At 39.5% G+C, this 26,886-nt stretch overlaps 1 protein-coding gene across 6 annotated transcripts in view; it reads right to left on the bottom strand.

Moving 5' to 3' along the window:
• The window catches only part of LOC133652577 (nuclear receptor corepressor 2-like), a 212,767-nt gene that overhangs the window by 155,863 nt on the left and 30,018 nt on the right, over positions 1 to 26,886 (bottom strand). For all 6 annotated transcript variants that reach the window (XM_062051491.1, XM_062051494.1, XM_062051495.1 and 3 more), the window contains exons 2-3: positions 12,198 to 12,392; positions 6,237 to 6,352 (exon numbers count right to left, since the gene is read on the bottom strand). In XM_062051491.1, the coding sequence (XP_061907475.1) occupies positions 6,237 to 6,352; positions 12,198 to 12,302 (221 nt within the window). In that variant the 5' untranslated portion in view covers positions 12,303 to 12,392. The remainder of the gene's footprint in view (positions 1 to 6,236; positions 6,353 to 12,197; positions 12,393 to 26,886) is intronic.

Here is a 26,886-nt window from a genome sequence, read left to right as displayed (position 1 = left end):
CTTCATTCTCTAGCGGGTGACTTTTCAAATGATGCTACATTTTAGCAGTAATGCTACTTTTTGTAGCAACGCTTTTGCCCCACACTTGACAAATTACGGTTGTCTGTTCGACATACGATGGCTGTTTTTCTTGGGAATTAATTCTTCCTTCATTTGTTACCAGATTCGCACCTTCTATTACCACTCGCACCACAGCTAACGTTACCCATGCCGCTACCTCTCTGCTCCGCGAGGGCGTATACGTATGTGACGTATGTAAGAAGGTGCGCTTGTTTTATGTCTCTGTGATAAGCAGAGACAACAAAGAGTGAGAAAAGCCTGTAGTATAATGCCCGCAGCTAAAAGCAACTGCATGAGGACGTATACTCGAATATCACGATATAGTCATTTTCTATATCACACAGAGACAAACCCGCGATATATCGAGTATATTCGATATATATCCCAGCCCTACATCAGACAATAACAACCCACTGTGATCATAAGTAAACCAGTAATGCAGATTTCCTGTCAAGCTACTTAGATTTGGGGAAATTGGAACACCCCACAAATAAACACTCGTCTGTTCTGAGAGAACGATTATTTCAAGTCTGTCCTACAGTGAGATGCCAGAATGTTGGTAGTTTTGCTGCCAGTGTCAAAATGGAAGTGGCTTCTAAAAAAATCAGAGAGGAAAACACAACCATAATTGCTGGTCTCGGCCCACAATGGCCTACTGTGCGGTTCTGTCTCTATACCAAAAAGCCTGAATCCGAGCCAAGACTACAGATTGCTACAGAAGAGATGAACCAGCAGGTATGGCACTTATGCAATGTGCAAACTGGGCGCATGTCGAGGAAACAACATAATCTATAGAAGAAACGTTTACTATTGTATGTTAATCTTAATACAAAAGTTGGCAAAAATAAAATGCCAGATGGAATACGGCGACTCCCCTTAACACATTTCCCCTGTTTCAGTCCCATTTTTTTCATCTCCATAGCTTCCTAGCACTTACATAATCACATCAAGCTCCAACCAAACACCCCCCCCCCCCCCTCCCCTCTGCCCATCTCTGTGTCCTTATTTTCTTTCTCCCTCTCGTGAGCGTGCAGAATAATCTGATCCCCAGGGAGGATTTGTCTGGAGGATGAGAGAGCGAGATGTGTGTCGGGGGTGGGGGAGGAGAGAGGGCAAAACAACAAACAGCAACACCTAACAACAGCGACACTGGCTTGGGTCCCGTTAACAACGAGAATAGAGATTACGTGCACTGATGGCAGGACGTTACTGTAAAAAGCGCAACAATGTTTGTGCGGCTGCCGGTGCCAACGTCTTTGCCGCGCCAAAGAGAGAAAGAGCTCTACAACTGCAGCTGGCACAGAGCCTGCTTGCAGAGAGGCTACAATGAGGATGAATGAATCTGAGATGTTGCGGAGAGAAGGAGCCACTTAATGGAGACGTATAAAACATCATACAAAATAAACCCAGACCATAAAACTTTTATGTTTATATTATGACTTTGTGTGCCAACGTGGGCCACGTTTTACACCCGCGTACAGCAGGACATACAGTCGTGGTCAAAGGTTTACATACACTTGTAAAGGACATAATGTCATGGCTGTCTTGAGTTTCCAATCATTTCTATAACTCTTATTTTTTTGTGATAGAGTGATTGGAGCACATACTTGTTGGTCACAAAAAACATTCATGAAGTATGATTATTTTATGAACTTATTATGGGTCTACATCATCCGCCCACTCCGCCGTTGATGGTTGCATAGAAGCTCTACAACGGTCACAAAGGCGGAAGAAGGCTGCAGCAAAGATGGGCCCCCAATTGTCTTGGTCTCCATGCCATTGGACCCTGGCCTTCTCTTTGCCAAGGACAGTGTGGTGGCTGTCTGTGCACCAGTCTCCCCACTTTAAAAGATTCCACTGAAGGCAATCCCACCAACAGGAGGACAATCATACTCGTTTCGAGTGATCGCCGCCGACGACAACGACTGAAAATGTGACCAAATCTGCTGGGTCAAAAGTAGAGATGTCCGATAATATTGGACTGCCGATATTATCGGCCGATAAATGCTTTAAATTGTAATATCGGAAATTATGAGTATAGGTTTCAAAAAGTACAATTTATGACTTTTTAAAACGCCGCTGTACGGAGTAGTACAAGGACGTAGGGAGAAGTACAGAGCAGTTGCGTCTCCCAGTCATACTTTTCAACCCTCCCGATTTTCCCGGGAGACTCCCGAATCTCAGTGTCCCTCCCGAAAATTTCCCGGGGCAACCATTCTCCCGAATTTCTCCCGATTTCCACCCAGACAACAATATTGGGGGCGTGCCTTAAAGGCGCTGCCTTTGCGTGCCGGCCCAATCACATAACATCTGCGTGTTTTCACACAAGCGAATGCAATGCATACTTGGTCAACCGCCATACAGGTCACACTGAGGGTGGCCGTAGAAACAACTTTAACACTGTTACAAATATGCGCCACACTGTGAACCCACACCAAACAAGAATGACGAACACATTCCGGGAGAACATCCGCACCGTAACACAACATAAACACAACAGAAGAAATACCCAGAACCCCTTGCAGCACTAACTCTTCCGGGACACCCCCTGCTACCCTCCAACCTCAACCTTCTCATGCTCTCTCAGGGAGAGCATGTCCCAAATTCCAAGCTGCTGTTTTGAGGCATGTTAAAAAAAAAAAGCACTTTGTGACTTCAATAATAAATATGGCAGTGCCATGTTGGCATTTCTTTCCATAACTTGAGTTGATTTATTTTGGAAAAAACCTTGTTACATTGTTTAATGCATCCAGCGGGGCATCAAAACAAAATTAGGCATAATAATGTGTTAATTCCACGACTGTATATATCGGTATCGGTTGATATCGGAATCTGTAATTAAGAGTTGGAGAATATCGGTATATCGGCAAAAAAGCCATTATTGGACATCTCTAGTCAAAAGTATATATACAGCAATGCTAATATTTGGTTACATGTCCCTTGGCAAGTTTCACTGCAATAAGGCACTTTTGGTAGCCATCCACAAGCTTCTGCTTGAATTTTTGACCACTCCTCTTGACAAAATTGGTGCAGTTTAGCAAAATGTGTTGGTTTTCTGACATGGACTTGTTTCTTCAGCATTGTCCACACGTTTAAGTCAGAACTTTGGGAAGGCCATTCTAAAACCTTCATTCTAGCCTGATTTAGCCATTCTTTTACCACTTTTGACGTGTGTTTAGAGTCATTGTCCTGTTGGAACATTTTGTTTCATCTGACCACAGAACTTTCCTCCAGAAGGTTTTATCTTTGTTCATGTGATTTCAGATTAAACAAAAAATTCATAAAAGAACCAAACTTCATGAATGTTTTTTGTGACAAACAAGTATGTGCTCCAATCACTCTATCACAAAAAAATAAGAGTTATAAAAATGATTGGAAACTTACATTATGTTCTTTACAAGTGTATGTAAACTTTTGACCACGACTGTAGCTACACAGATTAACTACAATTACAGTGCCTGTGTAACATGAAATTGGAGGTGTCTGTTTCTGCGTTTGATTTTTGTGATTGCCTGGGCTGTCTCTTGACTGATGATGAAATGTAGGTCAAGCTGAATGAGGGAAACATTCGGCAGAGAGAAAGAAACCTTATTTTGGAATACTGAGTTTGGACGTTTCTTTGCTATGTTTTCACATAAGGCAGAGATCATCCATCCATCCATTTGCTACCGTGTGTCCCTCTCGTAGTCGCGGGGGGGTGCTGGAGCCTATCCCAGCTGCATTCGGGTGGAAGGCAGGGTACACCCTGGACAAGTCGCCACCTCATCGCAGGGCCAACACAGATAGACAACATTCACACTCACATTCACACACAAGAGCCAATTTAGGCCATGTCCACATGAACACGGATACTTAATAAAGGCATATTTATCTCTGCGATTAGGCCTCTTTTCCACACGCAGACGCATACTTTTGTCTTTAAAAACGTAGACTTTTACAAACGCTGGCCAAAGCGTAGAGTTCCAAAACTCTCCGCTTAGCGTATGCGTGTGCACGGCACAAACGGAGACTTGCAATGACGTCGCGGTTGTAAACTGTCATTTCCAGAGATCCACAACACTGTCTTGCCGGCTTTAAACACACCATAAGAGGACTTACTGTATGTTTGAACTAGAGATGTCCGATAATATCGGACTGCCGATAATATTGGCAGTCCGGTAAATGCTTTAAAATGTAATATCGGAAATGATCAGTATCTGTTTCAAAATTATCGGTATCGGTTTCATAAAGTAAAATGTATGACTTTTTAAAACGCCGCTGTGTACACGGTAGAGATGCGCGGTTTGCGGACACAACCGCGGAGTCCGCGGATAGTCCGCGGGTCGGGGGGATGCATGACGAAAAAAATAGATTTTCCGACGCACGGAGGAGGGTGGGGGGGTTAGGGGTGGGTTGATGTGTGGGGGCGCAGTGTAGGGGGGGCGGGGTTTGGTGGTAGCGGGGTGTATATTTCAGCCAGGAAGAGTTAGGACTGCAAGGTGTTCTGGGTATTTGTTCTGTTGTGTTTATGTTGTCTCACGGTGCGGATGTTCTCCCGAAATGTGTTTGTCATTCTTGTTTGGTGTGGGTTCACAGTGTGGCACATATTAAGAGTGTTAAAGTTGTTTTATACGGCCACCGTCAGTGTAACCTGTATGGCTGTGGACCAGGTATGCCTTGCTGTCACTTACGTGTGCAAGCAGAAGCCGCACACAACATGTGACTGGGCTGACACGCTGTCTGTACATGTTGTAGAGGGTAATAAAGACAGTACCATCACAGCACGCCCTAATTATTGCTGTTAGGGTGCGACCCCTGGTCTATATTATATATATAACAACGAGCGGGTGGCGGGCGGTTGTGGCTTTGATAAAATGTTAGTTCGGTTGGATGGCGGTTGGATGGCGGGTGGATGACGACTTTTGTGATGCGGATGAAGTAATTACCTATCCGCGCATCTCTAGTACACGGACATAGGGAGAAGTACAGAGCGCAAATAAACCTTAAAGACACTGCCTTTGCGTGCCGGCCCAGTCACTTAATATCTACGGCTTTTCACACACACAAGTGAATGCAAGGTCAACAGCCATACAGGTCACACTGAGGGTGACCGTATAAACAATGTTAACACTGTTACAAATATGCGCCACACTGTGAACCCACACCAAACAAGAATGACAAACACATTTCGGGAGAACATCCGCACCGTAACACAACAGAACAAATACCCAGAACCCCTTGCAGCACTAACTCTTCCGGGACGCTACAATATACCCCCCTCATAACTTGAGTTGATTTATTTTGGAAAACCTTGTTACATTGCTTAATGTATCCAGCGGGGCATCACAACAAAATTAGGCATAATAATGTGTTAATTCCACGACTGTATATATCGGTATCGGTTGTTATCAGTATCGGATTAAGAGTTGAACAATATCGGAATATCGGATATCGGCAAAAAAGCCATTGTCGGACATTATAGATGATGTCTGACTATCTTGAAAAGACAGGCAACCAGGGCCACGAGTCGAACAAGGACTGGACAGAGGCAAAATTCAGCTTAATTAATTAAGACAGTGCTCTTGAATTGCAGCAATCGGCTTAGCAAATACTCCATTAGACTGCACAAAGGAACGGGAAGGAAGTCACCAACCAAAACATCCACCTCTCTCAAGGCGCAAACAAATATAACAACAAAAAGTTCACACTTACAGTACTGCATACCCACACACGTAATTTTTAAAAATAGCTACACATGAAAATATATGCAAAATTAGACCACCGCAACACTCTGTCAACACAAATAATCTACTAGTGGCAAGCAACCAACACAGAACTTTGGTGGAACTTAATCCCCTGTTGATGAAGTACTATATGTGCAAAACTGCCTTGCCTCCCAAAGAAGTGAAGTGAATTCATATAGCGCTTTTCTCTATTGACTCAAAGCACTTTAGAAGTGAAATCAATGGGAGCAGGTTGGTTAAGTGTCTTGCCCACCGACACAACAGCAGTGACTAGGATTGCAGAAGCGGGGATCGAACCCGGAACCCTCAAGTTGCTGGCACCAACCGAGCCACGCCGTCCCGGCAGAGTGAGACGGCCAAACGCTGCATCTCCCATTACCCCTCAAAGCAATTTCAAAATAACGTGCCAGAAACTAGGCTGGAGCATCCTAATTACATGAGGATTGAACATACCTCTCGCTGCCAGGCTGGAATTCGGAAAGCAAGGAGGGACGACGGCGATGGGGTTGAGCCAGGTGGGAGCTGTAGTCTCTGGCATGATGGGAGTGGTAGTCCACCATTCCCACTTCCTAGAAAAGTAAATCCAACAAATATTTAATGGATCGTAATGTTAATAATTAGTACATTGTGCCCTGTAAAAAACAGCAATTACTTTTATTCACATAAACAGTGTTGAGTTGAGTTTGAGTTGTTTTGGAACATGCAAGCATACAACATGATACATCACAATTTCCAGTTTCTCTTTTCAACATGTTCAAAAAGAAGTAGGAAGAAGCAGAGCTTATTTAATCCTACCCCTTTTCTTTTACATAACAGTTGCTAAAACTTTTGTTCACTTCCTGTTCTCAATTTATTCACAATACACTCCATAAGTAATCACAATAAAAATGAATAAATAAATAATAATTGGTGAAGTAAATTACATTTCATAAGATGAGACAAGTAAGATTATTTTGAGAATGAAAGAATTGATGGATGAAATAAATTCAGAATGTTTATCATGGTTCTTCTTCTTTGTACTTTGTAAACACTTTTTTGAAGAGTTTCTTGAAGTGGATCATATTAGTGCATTGTTTGATTGCTTTGCTTAATCCATTCCATAATTTAATTCCACATACTGATATACTGAAGGTCTTAAGTGTTGTACGTGCATACAAATGTTTTAAATTAAATTTTTCTCTAAGATTATATTCCTCCTCTTTTTTTGAGAAGAATTGTTGTATATTCTTGGGTAGCAGGTTATAGTTTGCTTTGTGTATAATTTTAGCTGTTTGCAAATTCACTATGTCGTGGAATTTCAGTATTTTTGATTCAATAAATAAAGGATTTGTATGTTCTCTATATCCGACATTATGTATTATTAGTGTGACAGCAATGACCTACTTTAAACGTGTCCCTATAACAAAAAGCAAGGCTTTGTCTCGGTTTATATGTGTGATGATGTGTCTACATAAGACATGATAATTAGGAGGTGTGGGTCCACTGCACAATGACAACTTCAGACCGTTAATGAGGGGACCGTGATGTGTCCACAATATTGTGAGTGGAAAACTTTATAAAGGAAAACACAAGTTATACCCGCTGGGGTCAGGCCCCCCTCTCTCAAAGATCAAGGTGGTGCCTACGGCTAAATCGAGCAGGCAGTATCATAAGTAGAGGTGTGACGATACACTAATCTCTCGAGACAAGACAACGCACGATATTGGGTTGAAGGTCCCTTCTACACTAAGCCGGAGGTCATCCAAGGTAAATCCCACCTAAACTTATCCTTGTCCACACACACACACACTTATCCTTGTCCACACACACACACACACACACACTTATCCTTGTCCACACACACAATGATCGTTTAAGACCCCTTCCCCTCCTCCATCCGCCGGAAGCAACGCGATCGAGTACGCATGCGCGGAAAATGTGCACGTCATAAGTCACCTCCAGTGTTGCTTTGTGTGCAAGTTCTTAAATTAAATTTAACTTATCGGAACAATATCCAGTGTTGTGATATTTCAATGAACTGGAATCCAGTGTGCTGTGGGGCCCTATTGTAGTGAATCACACCTGAGCCATCATAAAATAATCAAATCTTTAATGAACATGTGAAAGTAAACAATGTGATAAAGAACATTTAACATCAATCAATCTAGGGATCTAGATATCTGGTCAGGACAATCCTCACTTTTTTGCCTTCACCTTCATTGTCCATTCATTTTTGGTGACTTTATACACTCTGGACCCAGACGTTGAGTCCGCGACATACATGGCGGACAATAACTGATACAGTCTGATTTGCCAGTCTAAAAGCATTCAATGTTTTCCGTAGTCTTCCCTCGTCGGCCAGGTAATACAAAGCACACGCTACCTTTTTTATCACATCCACGGGAGCCCGCATTCTCGTTGTCTCTCCTTCGACAAATGGACAAAGTTTTTCGGTAAGTAGAATCACAGCTGACCTGGACGTTCGAAAGTTCTCTTGCCGTCTGAGAAGTGTTGTATCCCAAATAGCTGCAATCGCTTTCTCTTAAGGTATTCATTTGTGATTTCCACAAGTGTCTGTACATGTAAAGGAAGGAGAAACACGGGCATGTCTGGATGACTTGCCTCCATCTTTCTAGTGTTTACCTCCGAGTGGAAACAGGTTGTTATGAAGCTGGCTGTGGCGTGTTCTTTCTGACGTCACTTCCTGTGTGGGGCGCGGTCTTTCTGGCGTCACTTCCTCTCCGAACTCAGTTTGTAAACGATCAATGAGTCCATCCATACAAAGCTATGAGCCAGAGATTCAAGAAATACACGGCACACTTACACTACCGTTCAAAAGTTTGGGGTCACCCAAACAATTTTGTGGAATAGCCTTCATTTCTAAGAACAAGAATAGACTGTCGAGTTTCAGATGAAAGTTCTCTTTTTCTGGCCATTTTGAGCGTTTAATTGACCCCACAAATGTGATGCTCCAGAAACTCAATCTGCTCAAAGGAAGGTCAGTTTTGTAGCTTCTGTAATGAGCTAAACTGTTTTCAGATGTGTGAACATGATTGCACAAGGGTTTTCTAATCATCAATTAGCCTTCTGAGCCAATGAGCAAACACATTGTACCATTAGAACACTGGAGTGATAGTTGCTGGAAATGGGCCTCTATACACCTATGTAGATATTGCACCAAAAACCAGACATTTGCAGCTAGAATAGTCATTTACCACATTAGCAATGTATAGAGTGTATTTCTTTAAAGTTAAGACTAGTTTAAAGTTATCTTCATTGAAAAGTACAGTGCTTTTCCTTCAAAAATAAGGACATTTCAATGTGACCCCAAACTTTTGAACGGTAGTGTACCCGCGTAAAAAATTATCCAAGGAGGGGAACCTTAAACGCTGGTTTAGTGTGGATGAAACGAGGCTTAGGCTAAATAATTATTTGTTTAAGGAGTTATCCGGCTTAATGTAGACAGAGCCTAAGACAATGAGACTAGACAAGATTGTATCGTACATTTTAAGCGGAGGTGCCATATAGGGTGGTAGAGACAATTCTAAGGGTCCCTGAGCTGCTTTAAAAAAAATAGTATGACAAGATATGTGACTGGACATGATTACATTTTTAGGTGCAAGTGTGATTGTTTTCTTGTGCTGAAAAATGTTCACCATGATTCAAATAAATTGTTCTTGTTGGAAACAGGCATGAACTTTAACGGTAGAACTTGTTTCCACAAATATATAAAATGAAAAATTACAAAAGTTAAAATGTGTCTTTTTTTAGGAGTTTTTCCGGGGTCTTTTGCAGCTTTCATTTTAGGGGTGTCAAGTCACGCTTATCAATAATTTGCCTGAATTGTCTTCTCTCTGGGCTGCTGCAGTTTGTGACCTGCTGCTGGAAAGAAGCGATTCAGTCGCGTTTCTGTTATGTCTTATGCCCCGTCCACATTAAGCCGGATAACTCCTTAAACGGATAATTATTTAGCCTAAGCCATGTTTCATCCACACAAACCCATCGTTTAAGGTTCCCTTCCTTGGATAATTTTTTACACGGGTAAGTGCGCCGTGTATTTCTTGAATCTCCGGCTCTTAGCTTTCAGATGTTTACATCGAAAGCTATCGATCGTTTACAAACTGAGTTCGGAGAGGAAGTGACGCCAGAAAGAACGCGCCACAGCCAGCTTCATAACAGACGCTTTTGGAAATACCTTAATGAAGGAAACGCGTGATTGCAGCTATTTGGGATACAACACATCTCAGACGGCAACATAGCAATGTTGAGCGACGGTTTTTGATAAGACCTGGAAGAACAGCAGCCTGGTGGGATATGTTTGTCAACGGGTGTGTTGTGCCAAAGGAACGGCAACAGAATGTCCAGGTCTGCTGTGATTCTACTTAGCAAAAAACTTAGTCCATTTGTCAAAGGGGAGACCAGGACAATGCGGGCTCCCGTGGACGAGGGAAGACTACCGAAAACAGGCAATGCATTTGGACTGGCAAAGCAGACTATCAGTTATTGTCCGCTATGTATGTCGAGCGATTACTCAACTAGTCTAGTTTTGTACTCCATAATTATTGTGAAGCTATGAAGTGGTGGTGGCCGTCAAGTACGACCGCCAATTTCAGCCTACAAGCACAGTGTCCTGACCAGATATCTAGATGCCTAGATTGATTGTTGTAAAATGTTATTTATCACATTGTTTACTTTTAAAGATATGATCCAGGTATGATGGCTCAGGTGTGATTCACTACAATAGTCTAACAGCTGCTGATGGTGAGGCAAGCAAAGTTTACTGTTAAGAGAAATGTGGCAATAGGCTACATTGAAACACAGGGTAAGAATACACTTCCAGGTCAAAGGTAACTATGACGCGCACATATTGTTTCACGCATGCGTACTAGGTCGCGTTACAGAGGGGGAAGGGGGTCTTAAACGGTGGCATTGAATGTGTGTGGACAAGGATAAGGTTAGGTGGGATATAGCCTGGATAACCTTAGCCGGCTTAGTGTAGGATGGGCCTTAGTGCCTATGATTGAGCCAGGTTGGCCTGCTTGGTCATACACAACAGTGCGTGGCTGTGGAACTCAAAGGAAAGAGAGAGTGACCACCAGTGTTGGGACTAACGCGTTACAAAGTAACGCATTACTGTAACGCCGTTACTTTCGGCGGTAAATAGTAATCTAACGTGTTATTTTTTATATTCAGTAACTCAGTTACCGTTACTACATGATGCGTTACTGCGTTATTTTACGTTATTTTTTATGTAGTATCGGCTAGAAACTGAGAAGATCTGAGTATGTTTTATTGGAGCGCTGCAGAAGAGGCGACAAGAAAGAGGCGCGCCGCCCGCTGTCTGTGTGTGTGTGTGTGTGTGTGTGTGTGTGTGTGGGAGGGGGCGTGTCTGTGTTTACTAACAAGACATGGCGAAGCCCGAAGCAGAGTTTCTTAACATGGAGATATTCTCACTACTTTTCTTTTGTCGACCACAAAGAAAAGAACATTTTAGTTAAATGTAAGTTGTGTCTTGGATCAAAGATCCTATCCTTGCAATTCAAATCTGCTGAAACAGCTACAAAAGCAACATGCTTTGACGAAGCTAGTAAAGAGAGACACACTTCACCACCTAAGCAACGGCGGCTAGATTTTAACGAGGCACTGCGCACTGAAGGTACACACTCTTGTCAATTCTCTTATATACTGTTGCTCTTTCATTCTAGACTTCTAGAGTGTTTTATTATCACGTCACTCTAAATGTATAGACTATAAAGTTCACAAACATAAAGAGGGATGCTAGTGGGCCAGGCCAATCTTTCCTTATCTCTAAACTAAAACTGGGGAACTGTGTAGTGCTCTGGGCTTCAGACATGATTTTATTTCAGAATTCCTTGAGGGAAAAAAAACGCCTGGTTAGGCTTTGTGTATGTAGTGTGTGCCTTCCTTGGTTTACAACTATGTTGTTATTGTGCTGTTTGTTCCTTATGTATGTTATGTTGGAGCTATTTAAAATAGTTTTGTCAATTTGTTCTGGTCTGAAACAAATTGGCCCTTTGAAACATATCTTTGTCTTTGTGAGTTGTATGTAGACCACATTGCTTAGCAGAGTTCAGTGATGCAAATACATGTCAAGTTGATCAACAGATTGTATTATTCTCCAGTGCAATAACAGTACTGAAATGAAGGCTAAAAGGGCATTAAAGGGGGCCTTAAAACAATTAAAAAATTAAAATATATATAAGTAACTAAATAGTTACTTTTCACAGTAACGCATTACTTTTTGGTGTAAGTAACTGAGTTAGTAACTGTCACTAGTTACTGGTTTTCAGTAACTAACCCAACACTGGTGACCACACATCTCGAAACACCCCTAGGTAATTTCATTGAGATTTAGCTTGAAAAGCTCAGTACGATAAAAATCATGAAAAATGCATTGTGTGGTAGGCCTCTTACAGTGTGTGCCCGCTGGAGCTGCAATGGTAAGGCAGCCGGGTTTGGCAGGTGCCGTGTGTCCATAGTCCTCCGGCCCGTTGTCATAGACTGGGGATGAGAAGACATCCTGGCACAGCCTCTTCCTCTACAGACAGGAAGTAGGTGTGGTTGCAGAGCTGTCCCGTTGCATTATTGGTGGGTTGTTTTGCCAGCAAACTATAGAGGAAAAAGAAAATGTTGTTTTATTAAATCCTGCAGCTCAAAAATGTAGAACACCAAGGATAGCAGAAAATCAATCCTCTTCATAAATAAAACAAATATGTGTAACTGCAGACGACACAATTTAATGTGAAACGAATACACGTCTTGAGAAGAAATCTAAATCATACACAACAATCAATAAAGTCTAACCTTTTCAGTGCCAGAAACCCCACAAGCAATAAAACATGTCACTCTACCCACAAATCTGACAGCTTACACAAGACCATGTTTGATTAAAAATTGATCAGTGTTGTTTAGGCCGTAATTTTACATTACAACAGTGTTTTGGGAGGTTGAAATAAAAATATTTTAACACACGCTTCAAGAAAGTTTTTAAAACCAATAACGCCAACATTTCCACTAATCTGCCAAAAATGGTAGTCTGTAAAATAGCATGTGTGCAGTGGCTAAAAAAAAAGGTTTGCTTTTTTATTGTTTTGTAAATAACTACATTGAATTATATGAAAATGCCACACAAAATGCCTACTGTAAGTGCTAAGAAGACAGAGCTTACACTCCACATTTCAACTCTTTGCCTTCCTGGTGAAAAATGTAAACCATTGGTGTTGAAAGTGTAGCCCTGGGGGCCATTTACAGAACACAGTTCTTTTTTACGGACAGGTGGCATATTGTAGAAATAAAAATGCATTTCAAAAAACAGCAAACATGGAAAAATAGAGCAAAAAGGCTTCATGTAATTAGAAAAAGCTGATAAACTGATACTAAAAACTAACAAAGATGTGTCTTTAAATATGTGTTTTAGCTTTTTTGTTAGCCCATTTCATTTCAAATTACACGGTGATGTCACACCACTACAATACTGAGAGAATTTTAAGAACAATATTGTTTGTTTTTTATACTTGAAACCACGGCTTTATTTTTTAAATGTAAAATAGTTGGCTATTATAGTTATTTATGACCATATTCCTAAGCACATAGTTGTTCTTTTTTGAATGTAAAATTGTATATTCAAATCAATCCTCTGTGACACTTAACCTTTCATTTCCTAAGTTTAATTTTCGGTACGATAAGCCACTACTTTTTTCCTACACATTGAACCCTGCGGCTTATAAAACGGCGCAGCTAACTTATAGCGTTTTTCTTTGCGAACAGCCATAAGGGTTTGTATTCAACTAATAGTTTTCATAAAACACAAACAGAGACACTGAAAAAATGTGTTATTGTTTGTGCTAAGGTGCCATCTTTTGGACGAGTTCGCTCACTGCAGGGGCTGCGGGTTGAAAGTGTACTTCCTGTTTTGTGGCTTGAAAAGGAAACATATCCCGTTTTGTCTACTATTCTTCTATGGTGTTTCTGCTTGAAAAGATTCTTCATTCATCACTCCAAGCAACGTTTGTACATTTGTACAATATAACTGATTGGAGAGCTAGCTCTTTCCGCAGTTAGTGGGTCCATGGCAAGGCTCGAATTTAACCGCCCTCGTCTTTTACCGTAATGCCCAAAAAATTGACCAACATTTACGGCAAGAACATGCCGTGACCGCCCTTGACTTTTTACTTGTTAATGGATGAGGGATATAACGGTAAACAGTACAATGATAATTTGCGATAAAATTCCTGACGGTTAGTAATACCATTTATTTTTTTAATTACCGAAAAAACGTCATTTATTAATGCATTTTCGGCAACACAAAGTCATGCGCATGCTTTTTTTTTTTATTATTACAAAACAAAAAAAATCACATAAACATAAGTACTGTATTCGCAGCCTTTGCTCAATACTTTGTTGATGCACCTTTGGCAGCAATTACAGCCTCAAGTATTTTTGAATACGATGTCACAAGCTTGGCAGACCCTGTGCCGAGTGCATATTCAAGGCTTGAGGCTGTAATTGCTGCCAAAGGTGCATCAACAAAGTATTGAGCAAAGGCTGTGAATACTTATGTACATGTGATTGTTTTTGTTTTCTATTTGTAATAAATTTGCAATTTATTACAAATTGAGGCAAAACACATGATGTTAACATGTTAACATTAACGTTAGACTACTGTCAACAGTAGTCTAACGCTTCGGGTTAGACTACTGTTGGGTTGTGCTTGGTTGAATGTATGTATGTATGTGTATGCTTGCTTTTGTGCTCCTATTTGTGTTTGTCATATCGCGTTTTTGTGCTTGCCACCATGTCTCAGCATTCCATGCATATACTGACCGCTGGACCCCCTGCCAAAAGCTTCTTCTAGCTTATCTGGGGGACCCTTTTACTTACCACCATCCTTAAATTGATATTCACTACTGTTGTAATCGTAATATGGTATAGTGAATAAACTTGAAACTAAACTTGAAACTTAATAGAACATGAAACTATATTACACAGATAGCAGGAAGAGATCCAAGCAAGACAAAAAAAGGTGAGATTAACCAACCACTGTTTAATAATGCATGCCCATTCCACATGCATTCCCCTGAAAAGGATATATACGAATCTGGTGGACAAAAACCTGAATAAAGACAAGGAGGCCAGCGCAATAAAAGAGCTCTGACATAAAGTCAGAGGGGAGCGAGGGCTTGGAGACGAGAGGCTCAACACATGCACTGGCAGTGCTATATACACCCACAGGCAAGCCGCTGGCTCAAAGCCAAGAGTGTGGATGAACTCGGTCACCTTGCTCGCTCACTCTAGCACGCTTACTCTGAACCACGCTGCAGAGTAGAGTGGGCTTTAAGCCTTCAGTGGTGCAAGTCAATACCTCATTGCACCCACCCCACTTTCCCAATGAATTGTCGTATGGCTGAGGAAATTCTTGCAGAGAGACCAGGGACTTGTGCTCAACGGGAGCTGGATGAAGTTATAGTTTACTTACTCTAGGTAAACAGTAAAACTATATATATTTGGGGTGTTATAATTGATTGATATATCGATAGATCGATTTATATTCCTAAGATTTGAGGAATATAAATAAATAAATAAATACATACATACATACATACATACATATATGCTGGAAAAGTCTGCTGATTCAATATTGACAACAAAAGTGCCACAGTTAAGATAAATATATGCCTTTGCTAAACAGACAGCCACCGCATGCAGGACATCTAACATCTGTGAAGACCAAGTTCTGCAAGAAGATGTCATTCATATCCCCACAGCTAATATGTCAGACAATACCTTGGAGAGGCACAAATACAGCAAGGATAAAGCAACTGTATTACAGAAACAAGAGTATTAACTTGCAACTATGGACTGAATGTGAATTTATTTTTGCTTCCTGGAGAATGTTGGATATCTGTAAGTGATCACAAATAGCTAGGGTCGCATTGTATCAAAAAAGAGATCAGCATTGTCATCTGAAAAAGGTAAACAAAGTTGTTGTTTCAACAACTGTTCAAACTAAAGAAAAGGTAAATGGTGCACTATGTTTAGTTGTTTATGAGTGCATTTACTACATTATTGATTATTGCAAACTACATAGACTTTCAAAATGTGCACTTAATTCTTACTCTTCTTACTGTCGCCAAGTTTTGAGAAAATCAATGACTTGCAGTTCAGTAAAACATTAAAAAAATGTTCCTGTATTGGCATTCTGACTACCAAATAGCATTTGTGTCCAAATATTGGGGTAATTTCTAAAGCAATTATGAATTATGCAAGCGAGTGTGGTTAATCATGATTAATCACAATTGAAGAGTTTGATTAATCTGATTAAAAATAATATTCATTGGCAGCCCTTATTAAGACTACTAAAAAAATTGAGACAGAAAGGCAGACTTTTGCTAATGAAAATAAGGACGTACAAGTTTAAGCAACTGGAGGCTCATCATTTAAAACAACTTGCTGCTGTCATCATGTGTCCTACTCAATGAAAAAAGTAATGTCATGTAGCATTACTTGTGGTTGGAAGCCACCATGTAGCAAACCACACAGCAAAGTTCTCCAAAATAAAGTTGCGTCTGCACCTCCATCACCAAGATGTGACACTATGTTTCAAAAAGCCATAAAATCAACGAAAATAGCAACACGTTTCAAATAGGCATATTGTTAAATCAGGAGTGTCCATAATGTCAGAAGTTGCACTGCCTTCAAGGAAAATAGGAAGGGTTTGTATCTCTAAATTTAAGTAATTGACCACAACATTTATTAAAAATATGTATTTAATAAAAAATAAAAAAAAGAGTATTATCTGGTTTCTGGGAATAGAAATTGGCAGTACTTGTACTTTGGGCAGTGTTACAAAAACAACAAATAAATGAGCTGCGTGTTACCATTATTCCAACTGTATAACAAATGGAAAAAGAAAATGTAAAGGTGCAGACACTAAAGGGCAAGGAGGAGTAAGTCAGCCAGCAGAGAAGAAACCATTGCTAGGTGCTATGTAATTGGTTTTGCTCCGGTTAAATATGGTGAAGGTTTAACAAGTGACACAGATCAATACATTTGTAATGCCTCAGTGCCAACAAAGATAACAAGGAACATAGTGATGGGTTCTATAAGAGTACACATGGAAGTAATTATGTTTTATTTTGTAGAAAATCGTGCTCATGTCAAACGTAATGCAAAATCGTGCTAACAATTGAAATAGCAAACTGTGTAGGTGTTAATATGGCTGATGGTAAACAAAAGCAGCTTTAAAAGTAATTATAATTCAATTGTGTGTTGGTTTGCATTAAACACAAACAAGAACAAATCATACAGATTGGACAGCAGTCAAATCCAGTGATACAGAGACGGTAGGAAGCCTTCGAACGACAGTTATTTATTTTAGGGCTGCAACGAATCATCAATTCAAATTCATTAACTTGATTAGAAAAAAACTTTCATTTGTATTTGTTGCTTCGATGACTTGTTTAACCCTTGTGTGGTGTTCGGGTCTGTGGGACCCGTTTTCATTTTTTATTAAAAGAAAAATTATATATTTAATTAATTTTTTCTAACGGAGACTCACTGGCTTTGGCCCATTTTCTGTGAAGAACATATATCAGAATACATATTTAATGAACACACACCATACACCCCCCCTACACATTTCTATTACATATAAGATGTCCAGGTCCACTGCACCCGGGGCTAATAGAAGTGTGGAAATTGATGTTCTGTGTACCACTACCCACACACACACACACACACACACACACACACACACACACACACACACACACACACACACACACAGGAGGCCTAGACAGGAGGAGGACAGAGTGTAGGTACACAGAACATCAGAGGGTCAAATGTGCGAGAAAATGAGAGCAGACAGTGTTGACAAACAATGTTGCAAACTTGTGTGGGAACCGCAGGTGCAGAAACACAAAAGAAGAATCCCTGTGGGATGCAGAAACTGGCAGAGAAATTTCCATGCAACATTCATATTGTTGTTACTCAGCCAGTGGTTGTGGGTCTGATGGACCCGTTGCATTTTGTGGCTTTTAATGCCTCTCAATCAAACTGAACAGATGTTTACCTTATCCCATGGGTGTCAAACTCTGGCCCGCGGGCCAAATTTGGCCCGCCGTATAATTTCACTTGGCCCTTGAGGCAATATCAAATTAACACTAGAGCTGGCCCGCCAATTATATTCAGGGGGTGTATATTGCAGCCCGGAAGAGTTAGGACTGCATGGGATTCTGGGTATTTGTTCTGTTGTGTTACTTTGCGGATGTTCTCTTGAAATGTGTTTGTCATTCTTGTTTGGTGTGGCTTCACAGTGTCGCACATATTTCTAACCGTGTTAAAGTTATTTATACGGGCACTGTCAGTGTAACCTGTATCGCTGTTGGCCAAGTATGCATTGCATTTCTGTGTGTGTGCGTGCTAAAATCGCACATTTTTTGTGATCGGGCCGGCACGTTGTTGAAATGGATGAAAAGCAGACGTGACGACAGCTCGTGGAGGATGATAAAGCCTTTAAAGCACGCCCCCAAGACTGTGGTCCGGGTGGACGAGATATAATGACTGATGAACAAGTTCGTTTGATAATGAAAGAGGCCTCAGCTCAAAGCCTGAGCCCCGACATTAATGAACTAGCATCCAAGAAAAGATAGCATGCATCTGGCTTGGGCACATCAGATTAGATCAGTGTGTTGCAAACTGAGCAGTTTAAAGTCCTGAATGGTTGGTTTATTCATTGTTATTTTATTTTCTAATTTATTAGCCTGTGGAAAAAGTTAATGTTGATATTTACCTCAGAAGGCTGCAAATAGAAAAGAGGCATTACATTTTTATTTAAATTGTATTTGATATGCCATTTATATTTTTTAATTATTATTATTATTATTTGAAACTCGATTTTGCATGTCTCTATAAAGTTATATAAGCCTTGCTTGTTCAATATTCAATGCAAAACTTGTTTGGGTCCCTATTAAAAGTTTAATGTGTTCAACGTTGGCCCGCGGCTTTGTTCGGTTTTAAATTTTGGCCCACTCTGTATTTGAGTTTGACACCCCTGCCTTATCCCAATAAACATCTGTTCAGTATTTTAACATAAAAGTGTTTGATTGTGAGGCATTAAAAGCCACAAAATGCAACGGGCCCATCAGACCCACAAACGCTGGCTGAGTAACAACAATATGAATATTACACAAGGGTTAATAAGTAAATTATGCTGACATTGTTTTCTTCATTCAACAAATTATTACTTTATTTTCTAAATATATAACATTTAATTAATAATATTTTTAATAAGATGTCAACAAGACTGATCCTTAGGATACTACGTATTGCGTCATTTCCGGTGTTTGGATTAGTTTGCACAGCAGATATAAATATGGCAGACTTAAAGGCCTACTGAAACCCACTACTACCGACCACGCAGTCTGATAGTTTATATATCAATGATGAAATCTTAACATTGCAACACATGCCAATACGGCCGGGTTAACTTATAAAGTGCAATTTTAAATTTCCCGGGAAACTTCCGCTTGAAAACGTCTATGTATGATGACATTTGCGCGTGACGTCAATGGTTGAAGCGGAAGTATTCGGACACATTGTATCCCAATACAAACAGCTCTGTTTTCATCGCAAAATTCCACAGTATTCTGGACATCTGTGTTGGTGAATCTTTTGCAATTTGTTTAATGAACAATGAAGACAGCAAAGAAGAAAGCTGTAGGTGGGATCGGTGTATTAGCGGCCGGCTGCAGCAACACAACCAGGAGGACTTTGAGTTGGATAGCAGACACGCTATCCGACGCTAGCCGCCGACCGCATCGATGATCGGGTGAAGTCCTTCGTCGCGCCGTCGATCGCTGGAACGCTGGTGAGCACGGGTGTTGATGAGCAGATGAGGGCTGGCGTAGGTGGAGAGCTAATGTTTTTATCATAGCTCTGACGAGGTCCCGTAGCTAAGTTAGCTTCAATGGCGTCGTTAGCAACAGCATTGCTAAGCTTCGACAGGCGGCACAGCATTAACCGTGTGGTTACAGGTCCAGTGTTTGGTTCGGTGTCTCCTGATAGTAGTATTGTTGATCTTCTGTCTATCCTTCCAGTCAGGGGTTTATTTCTTTTGTTTCTATCTGCATTTAAGCACGATGCTATCACGTTAGCTCCGTAGCTAAAGTGCTTCGCCGATGTATTGTCGTGGAGATAAAAGTCACTGTGAATGTCCATTTCGCGTTCTCGACTCTCATTTTCAAGAGGATGTAGTATCCGAGGTGGTTTAAAATACAATTCTGTGATCCACAATAGAAAAAGGAGAAAGTGTGGAATCCAATGAACCAGCTTGTACCTAAGTTACTGTCAGAGCGAAAAAAGATACGTCCTGCACTGCACTCTAGTCCTTCACTCTCACGTACCTCATCCACGAATCTTTCATCCTGGCTCAAATTAATGGGGTAATCGTCTCTTTCTCGGTCCGAATCGCTCTGGCTGCTGGTGTAAACAATGGGGAAATGTGAGGAGCCCTTCAACCTGCGACGTCACGCTACTTCCGGTACAGGCAAGGCTTTTTTTATCAGCAACCAAAAGTTGCAAACTTTATCGTCGATGTTCTTTACTAAATCCTTTCAGCAAAAATATGGCAATATCGCGAAATTATCAAGTATGACACATAGAATGGATCTGCTATCCCCGTTTAAATAAAAAAATGTAATTTCAATAGGCCTTTAATACGTGAGAACTGTAGCACCCTGCTAAGAGAACAAATAAAGTCCATACCTGGCGAACAGACATAATTTATTTAATCTCTGTGCCTTCTAAAACCTTCAGACACTTTGACCCTGTTCGCCACAAATGTGCGGTTCAAAGACCGACGTGTGTTGTCTATCTGCTTCATAATATTATAACATTCCAATGAATGAAGGCTTAGACTAAGTCCCAGTATCTCCCTTTTTTGTTGACAAAATGCAACATGCCACTACAACAAGCTCAATCGTCGTGTCTCGCTATAACTCTGTGGAAACTCACACAACCTTTCACCCCCACAACACACATCACTTCCCATCCTTGTCGTGGAAGTCCCATCCCCCAGTAGAAACCATTGGCTAGAAGCCAGAGCCGCTTCACCATCTAAGGCTGACAGACGTGTTGCCGCACTGTGTGGATATTATTGTCTCTCCTGATTTATTAATGTAGTTGCTCATTTCCTCTTCTTAGATGGTTACTTTCTGCTGTAACGAGGGTCCTATGAGCCTTCTGTTGAAGTGTACAAAGCATTTATTATTTTGTTTTTACTACTTCAATTTGAAGCTACCTTAGTGGCCAGCATAGTCTTCTACTCCAGTGTTTTTCAACCACTGTGCCACGGCAGACCGATATTATCGGACACCTCTAGTTCTAATCTGTTTATGGCTGTTAAGGAGAGGCAACACAGACATCAGCGTGGATCTATGTTAGCTTTATTTTTTAACTTACTTACGTAAAAAACTTACGCAATCTACATAACTTGTAAGCAAATACGCCACAGCGTCAATTCCTGTCCTTCAACAATCTGAATCAAAATATATATTCATATATTACAGATAGCCTATTATTTGTGCACTATTGACTAGCGATCCACCAGAAAAATGTGGTAGTCGAAAAAAGACTTTGCTCACCGAAACCGGGCGTGGTGATGAGGTATCCACTTACTACGACCGGCTTCGTCTTTTCCCGTGCACATGAATGATGTAGTTCGCCTAAAACTAGTGAAAAAGCCACATTCAGGTCGCACTGCCGTTTAGACTTAAGTCACATTTGAAAAGATCAGATTCTAATCAGATTCAGACTACCTCCTGATGTGGCCTGATGTGAAAAGATTGGATTTGAAGCGTTAAAACTGGCAAAAAAAATCTGATCTGTGTCACATGAGGACAAAAATATCCGATTTGGTTTGTCCATGCCACCATAGAAAATTTGCCTTTTGAAGTGCTCTGTCAACTTTCACGGCAGCACACTGTAATGCACAAGCGTATAAAAAGGCATCAAGGGTGATTCTCCAGGATGGCGGGGGCTTTAAGTAATTTTCTTTTGTATTCCAAACCAAGCAACATGCATTTAAAGTTTCTACATACAAGAAAATTGTTGGTGTATTTTGGGGGAATTCATTTGAAAAACATGTTGCACCACTAAACTAAAGAACGGTTCAAAACAAAAAAAAATTAAATTTAAAGATTAATTTAAAAAAAATAATCGATCAAATATCGATTCAAGAAATAATCATCTGGTCCAGCCCTACAGCGGAGAGCCCAGAGATGACTCAAAAGAAAAACAAAGTGAAACGAGAGCAAAGGGCCCGAAGGAAACGAGAGAGAGATTTTGCGATAATATGAAACTGAAAAAGACAAGACATTGTGGTAAAACATTTGCACTGTCAAAAGGAGTCGACATTGCACAACAGCACGACATCAATGATGCAGCAACTCACGAGAAAATACCTTTTTGGCAGCTAAAACAATCTTGTATGTTTGCCTTGCATAACGAATGTTTAATTCAAATCATGTGGGCATGTCAGGACATGTAAGCATCCACAGTTTAGACGTTAAAGCCAAAGAGCTCTTGGTCCAAAAATCAAACGCAGATCCAAATAATACCTTTTCAAATGTGTATGCATGTGTTAAATAGCTAAATATATTGTCATTCAGTTTATCATACTCAATCAGAGAGTATTTTTGTTTTTGGTTATTTATCAACTATTACCTAGGCCATTTTCTCTTATTGAAGTAGAATACAGTGATTATCTCATGGTAAATGGTAAATGGGTTAGACTTGTATAGGGCGTTTCTACATTCAAGGTACTCAAAACGCTTTAACACTATTTCCACATTCACCCATTCACACAGTGATGGCGGGAGCTGCCATGCAAGGCCCTAACCACGACCCATCCGGAGCAAGGGTGAAGTGTCTTGCCCAAGGACGCAACAGGCGTGACTAGGATGGTGGAAGCTGGGATCGAACTCCGAACCCTCAAGTTGCTGGCACGGCTGCTGCGAGGCACGGCCGCTCTACCATCCGAGCTAATGTTATGTGCTTTTATAAGAAGAAAGAGTAAAGATAATTTTAAAAAATTTAACTATTTACCCTAAAAGAAACATTGAGGGCTAGAACGTGTTTTAATCTATGACCCAATTAATCAAATAAATTCATTGATAGATTACTCTATCACTAAAATAATCAACAGCCACAGCCCTAATTCATGTATTTTATGTTTTCGTGATAATGAAAATGCTTTGTGTATAATGCTGCCAATTATATTTTTGTTTATTAAATAAACAAGTTGTAAGCATTTTTTTGGATATTTTAAACATCCATTAACATTGTCCTGTTGACATAGTGTACATGCAGTATACAAAAAATAGTAGAAAATAGCCGTAATAATGTTGTAGACATGATAGCATCAACATTAGACAAATGGTTATCTTTATCATCTCTTGTTATCAGAAATATGGTCATATTTGTAACCACAAAAGCACTTGGATAGAGAAGAGAGCACAGGATCTCTGCCAGGCCCCATCCCCTAATAGTAATTGATCCACCCCCAAAATTTTAATCACGTGTTTCTTATCCCATTCCAGACATTTTCTGATATTTTGATCCAAATCCCTCCATGCCGTTTTGAGCTACTGTATCTTGCTAACTAACAAACAAACAAACCTCACTGAACACATCACCTACACCAGGAGGTGATAACATCAACAGTCAATGTAAATTATGATAGGCTGAACTGTATTGTCAGATGTTGTCCAGCTGCATCTATCAGTGCAGATATTACATTTCCTGCCTCTTCTTCTGCTACCGGCTGTCTCTTGTGTGCAATGCATTCTGCATATTACACAGTATATATTGACAAGCACATACAACAAAGGCTATTGCATTTCATTGACAAATTATATATGCTTTAGTCAGTAACAGTGTGATGGTTGATGCAATGATTGATTAAACATTTAAAAACAAAACAATAAGTAAAAAATGTTAGACGCTAGTGTGTTTTTTAATTGACAAACCTTTATTCACTTCCATTGCATGTAGGACTAAAATTAATTCATAATACATGACTATATTGTAACGTTTTGGTGCCGTTTTGTGCTTTATATATATATATATATATATATATATATATATATATATATATATATATATATATATATATATATATATATATATATATATATATATATATATATATATATATATATATATATATATATATATATATATATATATATATATATATAATCCACGAAAGAATTACGTCCGCCACAAAAGAATTACGTCCGCCACAAATTAAAACATTTGTAATTTTTTTTTCTGTCCAGCTTCACAGGCAAATCATATAGTTGATGTAGATGCCCATATCGGCTGTTCAGATTTACTTTACAAAAGAGAAGTGTAGGATACTTCTCTTGTTGCCTTATTTGAATTTGACTTTATTAAATGTATTTATATTAGAAACACAACATGTGTATATAACAAAGGGTGCAAAGTCTGCAGGCAGTAGGAAACACATGGTTAAGTGTAGGGAGTAAAACTGATGGCAGTCTAAAGTTCAAGATTTTTGGAGCTTTGTTCAGTGGATCAGATGTTTGATGCAGCTCTGTGTCTATCTACCACCACTACTGTTTTCTGTTTATTTGTTACTGACTGTGGCAGGACACCTCTGCCTCTGTTTCACTTTATGTTGCTGGTAAATAATATGGTTGTAGTAGTAGGCTAAAGTTAAATTATTTAGTATGCACTAATTAAAGGGGCAGAGCTTTAAGAGACATTTTAGCTTTTATATTTTATAAGATATATTTTTTGTAAGAACCACAATTAATAAATATATTTCAGCGAATAACTTATTGTTCAAATCTGTATATAAATATGTACATAAAGTGTTGTAATTATATTGTAAAATGGATGGATGGATAGACGTTTAAAACAAAACTGTTATTATTAATTAGTAAGTATACATTTTTTTGTGCCTTTTTAGAGAAAATCATATCATTGTAGTAAATTATGCAACTTACTCAATGATGTCATGGTGACCACGCCCATAGCCACGCCCCCACCGCCACAGGTATCTTGGCAGTTTATGGGAAACACTGTATATATATATATATATATACATAGATTATACATTACATAGATATCTTGGTCACTCTAGAAACAGAAAAGACACTCAGACAAATTATACCAATTTTTCTGGTACACCAGGGTTGCCAGTGTGAGGAACTTTAGTCCTTACACAAACGCTTTACTGTTTTAGAGCAAAGGGTATTTTAATTAATTACCATTTCAAACATCGCCCGGTTACTGTTATCTACATTGAAATTGAAATGTGGCACATTATTATTGGAATGCCCCGCTTGTGATCAAGCAGAGAGACAGCCGCTGATGACTTTGGATATTTTTTCTTATTTGGGGTCTGTTATTATCATATTATATCCATCCATCCATTTTCTACCGCTTGTCCCGCTCGGGGTTGCGGGGGGCGCCGGAGCCTATCTCAGCTGCAATCGGGCGGAAGGCGGGGTACACCATGGACAAGTCGCCAGCTCATCACAGGGCCAACACAGATAGACAGACAACATGACGAGTAAAAACACAATCAGTACGTTTTCAGACACTAGAGTCGTCAGACTTCTCAAATGATGTGATTTATTCTATTTTCACACTTGTACAGTATGTGAAGTCCGAGCTTACATGCTTTATAATTAATAAGACTGTTGGCCATACACTGTGTGCCTCACGTACCCTAGGGGGCGATTGTCGTCATTTCAGCTTGTTTAACTGTGTGGGATTGTGGGTAGACCTGGAGAATGCTATGTGATAATACCACAGAGCTAGTAGCTGTCACTTGCATGAGCTCTCTGGTCTAAGGGAAAACTATAACTTTCCACTACTATTTTGTGTTATTTGTAATGTTCTAATCTGTTTAAATGACATAGAATTTGGTTCTTGTAATTATCAAAGACAGAAAAAAAATTACAATTGTGGTTGATTGCATTGACTATTTAAATTCAAACTATGCAGTGATTTTTTTAAGTGATGGTTTACTTGTCAATTATGTCTAAATTGTTGTATATGAATGTTTAATTCTTACATAAATCAATTAAGTATAAATCCTAATATTGCTTGCGAATATTTATTTATGAATTTGGGGTTACTTATTGTTGTTGTGTACTGATCACTAGCAAGCATATTGTTTTTACTTTAGCGGATTGGTCTTTTCCCCTAGTGAATATATTGAAGCATAGCGGCATGTTGTCCCCAACAGAGACTGGCGCATACAATAGCTGACTACATGCCAGACATAACTGGTGTGTTAATCCAATTTAGAAAAAGCCAAACATTGTCAAATTAAGGTGTTCATATGCGTTTTAGGCAATGTCTACACAAACTTTAAAAACATGTACATTATGTATGCATTGTGACCACTTGTCCACATGAAAAGACCCAATAATTAAAACTTTAAAAAATGGTCATTAGAATAATACACAAAGCGTGCTACTATGAACATACCAATCCATTATTTATAAGTTCTAATGTGTTAGATATTGTGTTTTTAAAAACAATGGAAATTATGTTTTGAGTAAAGAACAACAGCCTTCCAGATTGTATTCTTAGGTTATTTCAATTAAGAGGAGAAAACTATAATTTACGGGGGATATTGATTTTTGAAATAGGTAAAGTAAGAACGAATATAAAATACAAATGTATTTCAGTTTTAGGAGTTAAATGGTGGAACAAGCTCAGTGATGAGCTGAAGACATGTAGTTTTTTGTTAAGGTTTAAGAAAACCTTGAAAGGTGAAATAATTGAAAATTATAAAATATAGTAACAATTACTTTCATCACATTGAATTTTTTTTAACGTTGATTTTCCAGGCAATCTTATTTTCAGTGAATGTATTCCTTTTTCAGTCATTCTTTATCTTTTCTTTTCTTTTTGTGTGTAAATGTGTATGATTGTTAAATATGTACAATCTGTACTGTTAAACTGGTCACACAAAATGGTTAATGGTTTATGGTTGATTATATGACCGAAATACACTTATTTCATTCATTCAAAACATACTTCTGTCCTAAAAACACACATT

This window comes from Entelurus aequoreus, linkage group LG06, assembly GCF_033978785.1.
Source record: "Entelurus aequoreus isolate RoL-2023_Sb linkage group LG06, RoL_Eaeq_v1.1, whole genome shotgun sequence".
NCBI classification, from domain to species: Eukaryota; Metazoa; Chordata; class Actinopteri; order Syngnathiformes; family Syngnathidae; genus Entelurus; species Entelurus aequoreus.
The sequence above is the reverse complement of the archived record's forward strand: the minus strand, read 5'-3'. Positions and strand labels throughout refer to the sequence as shown.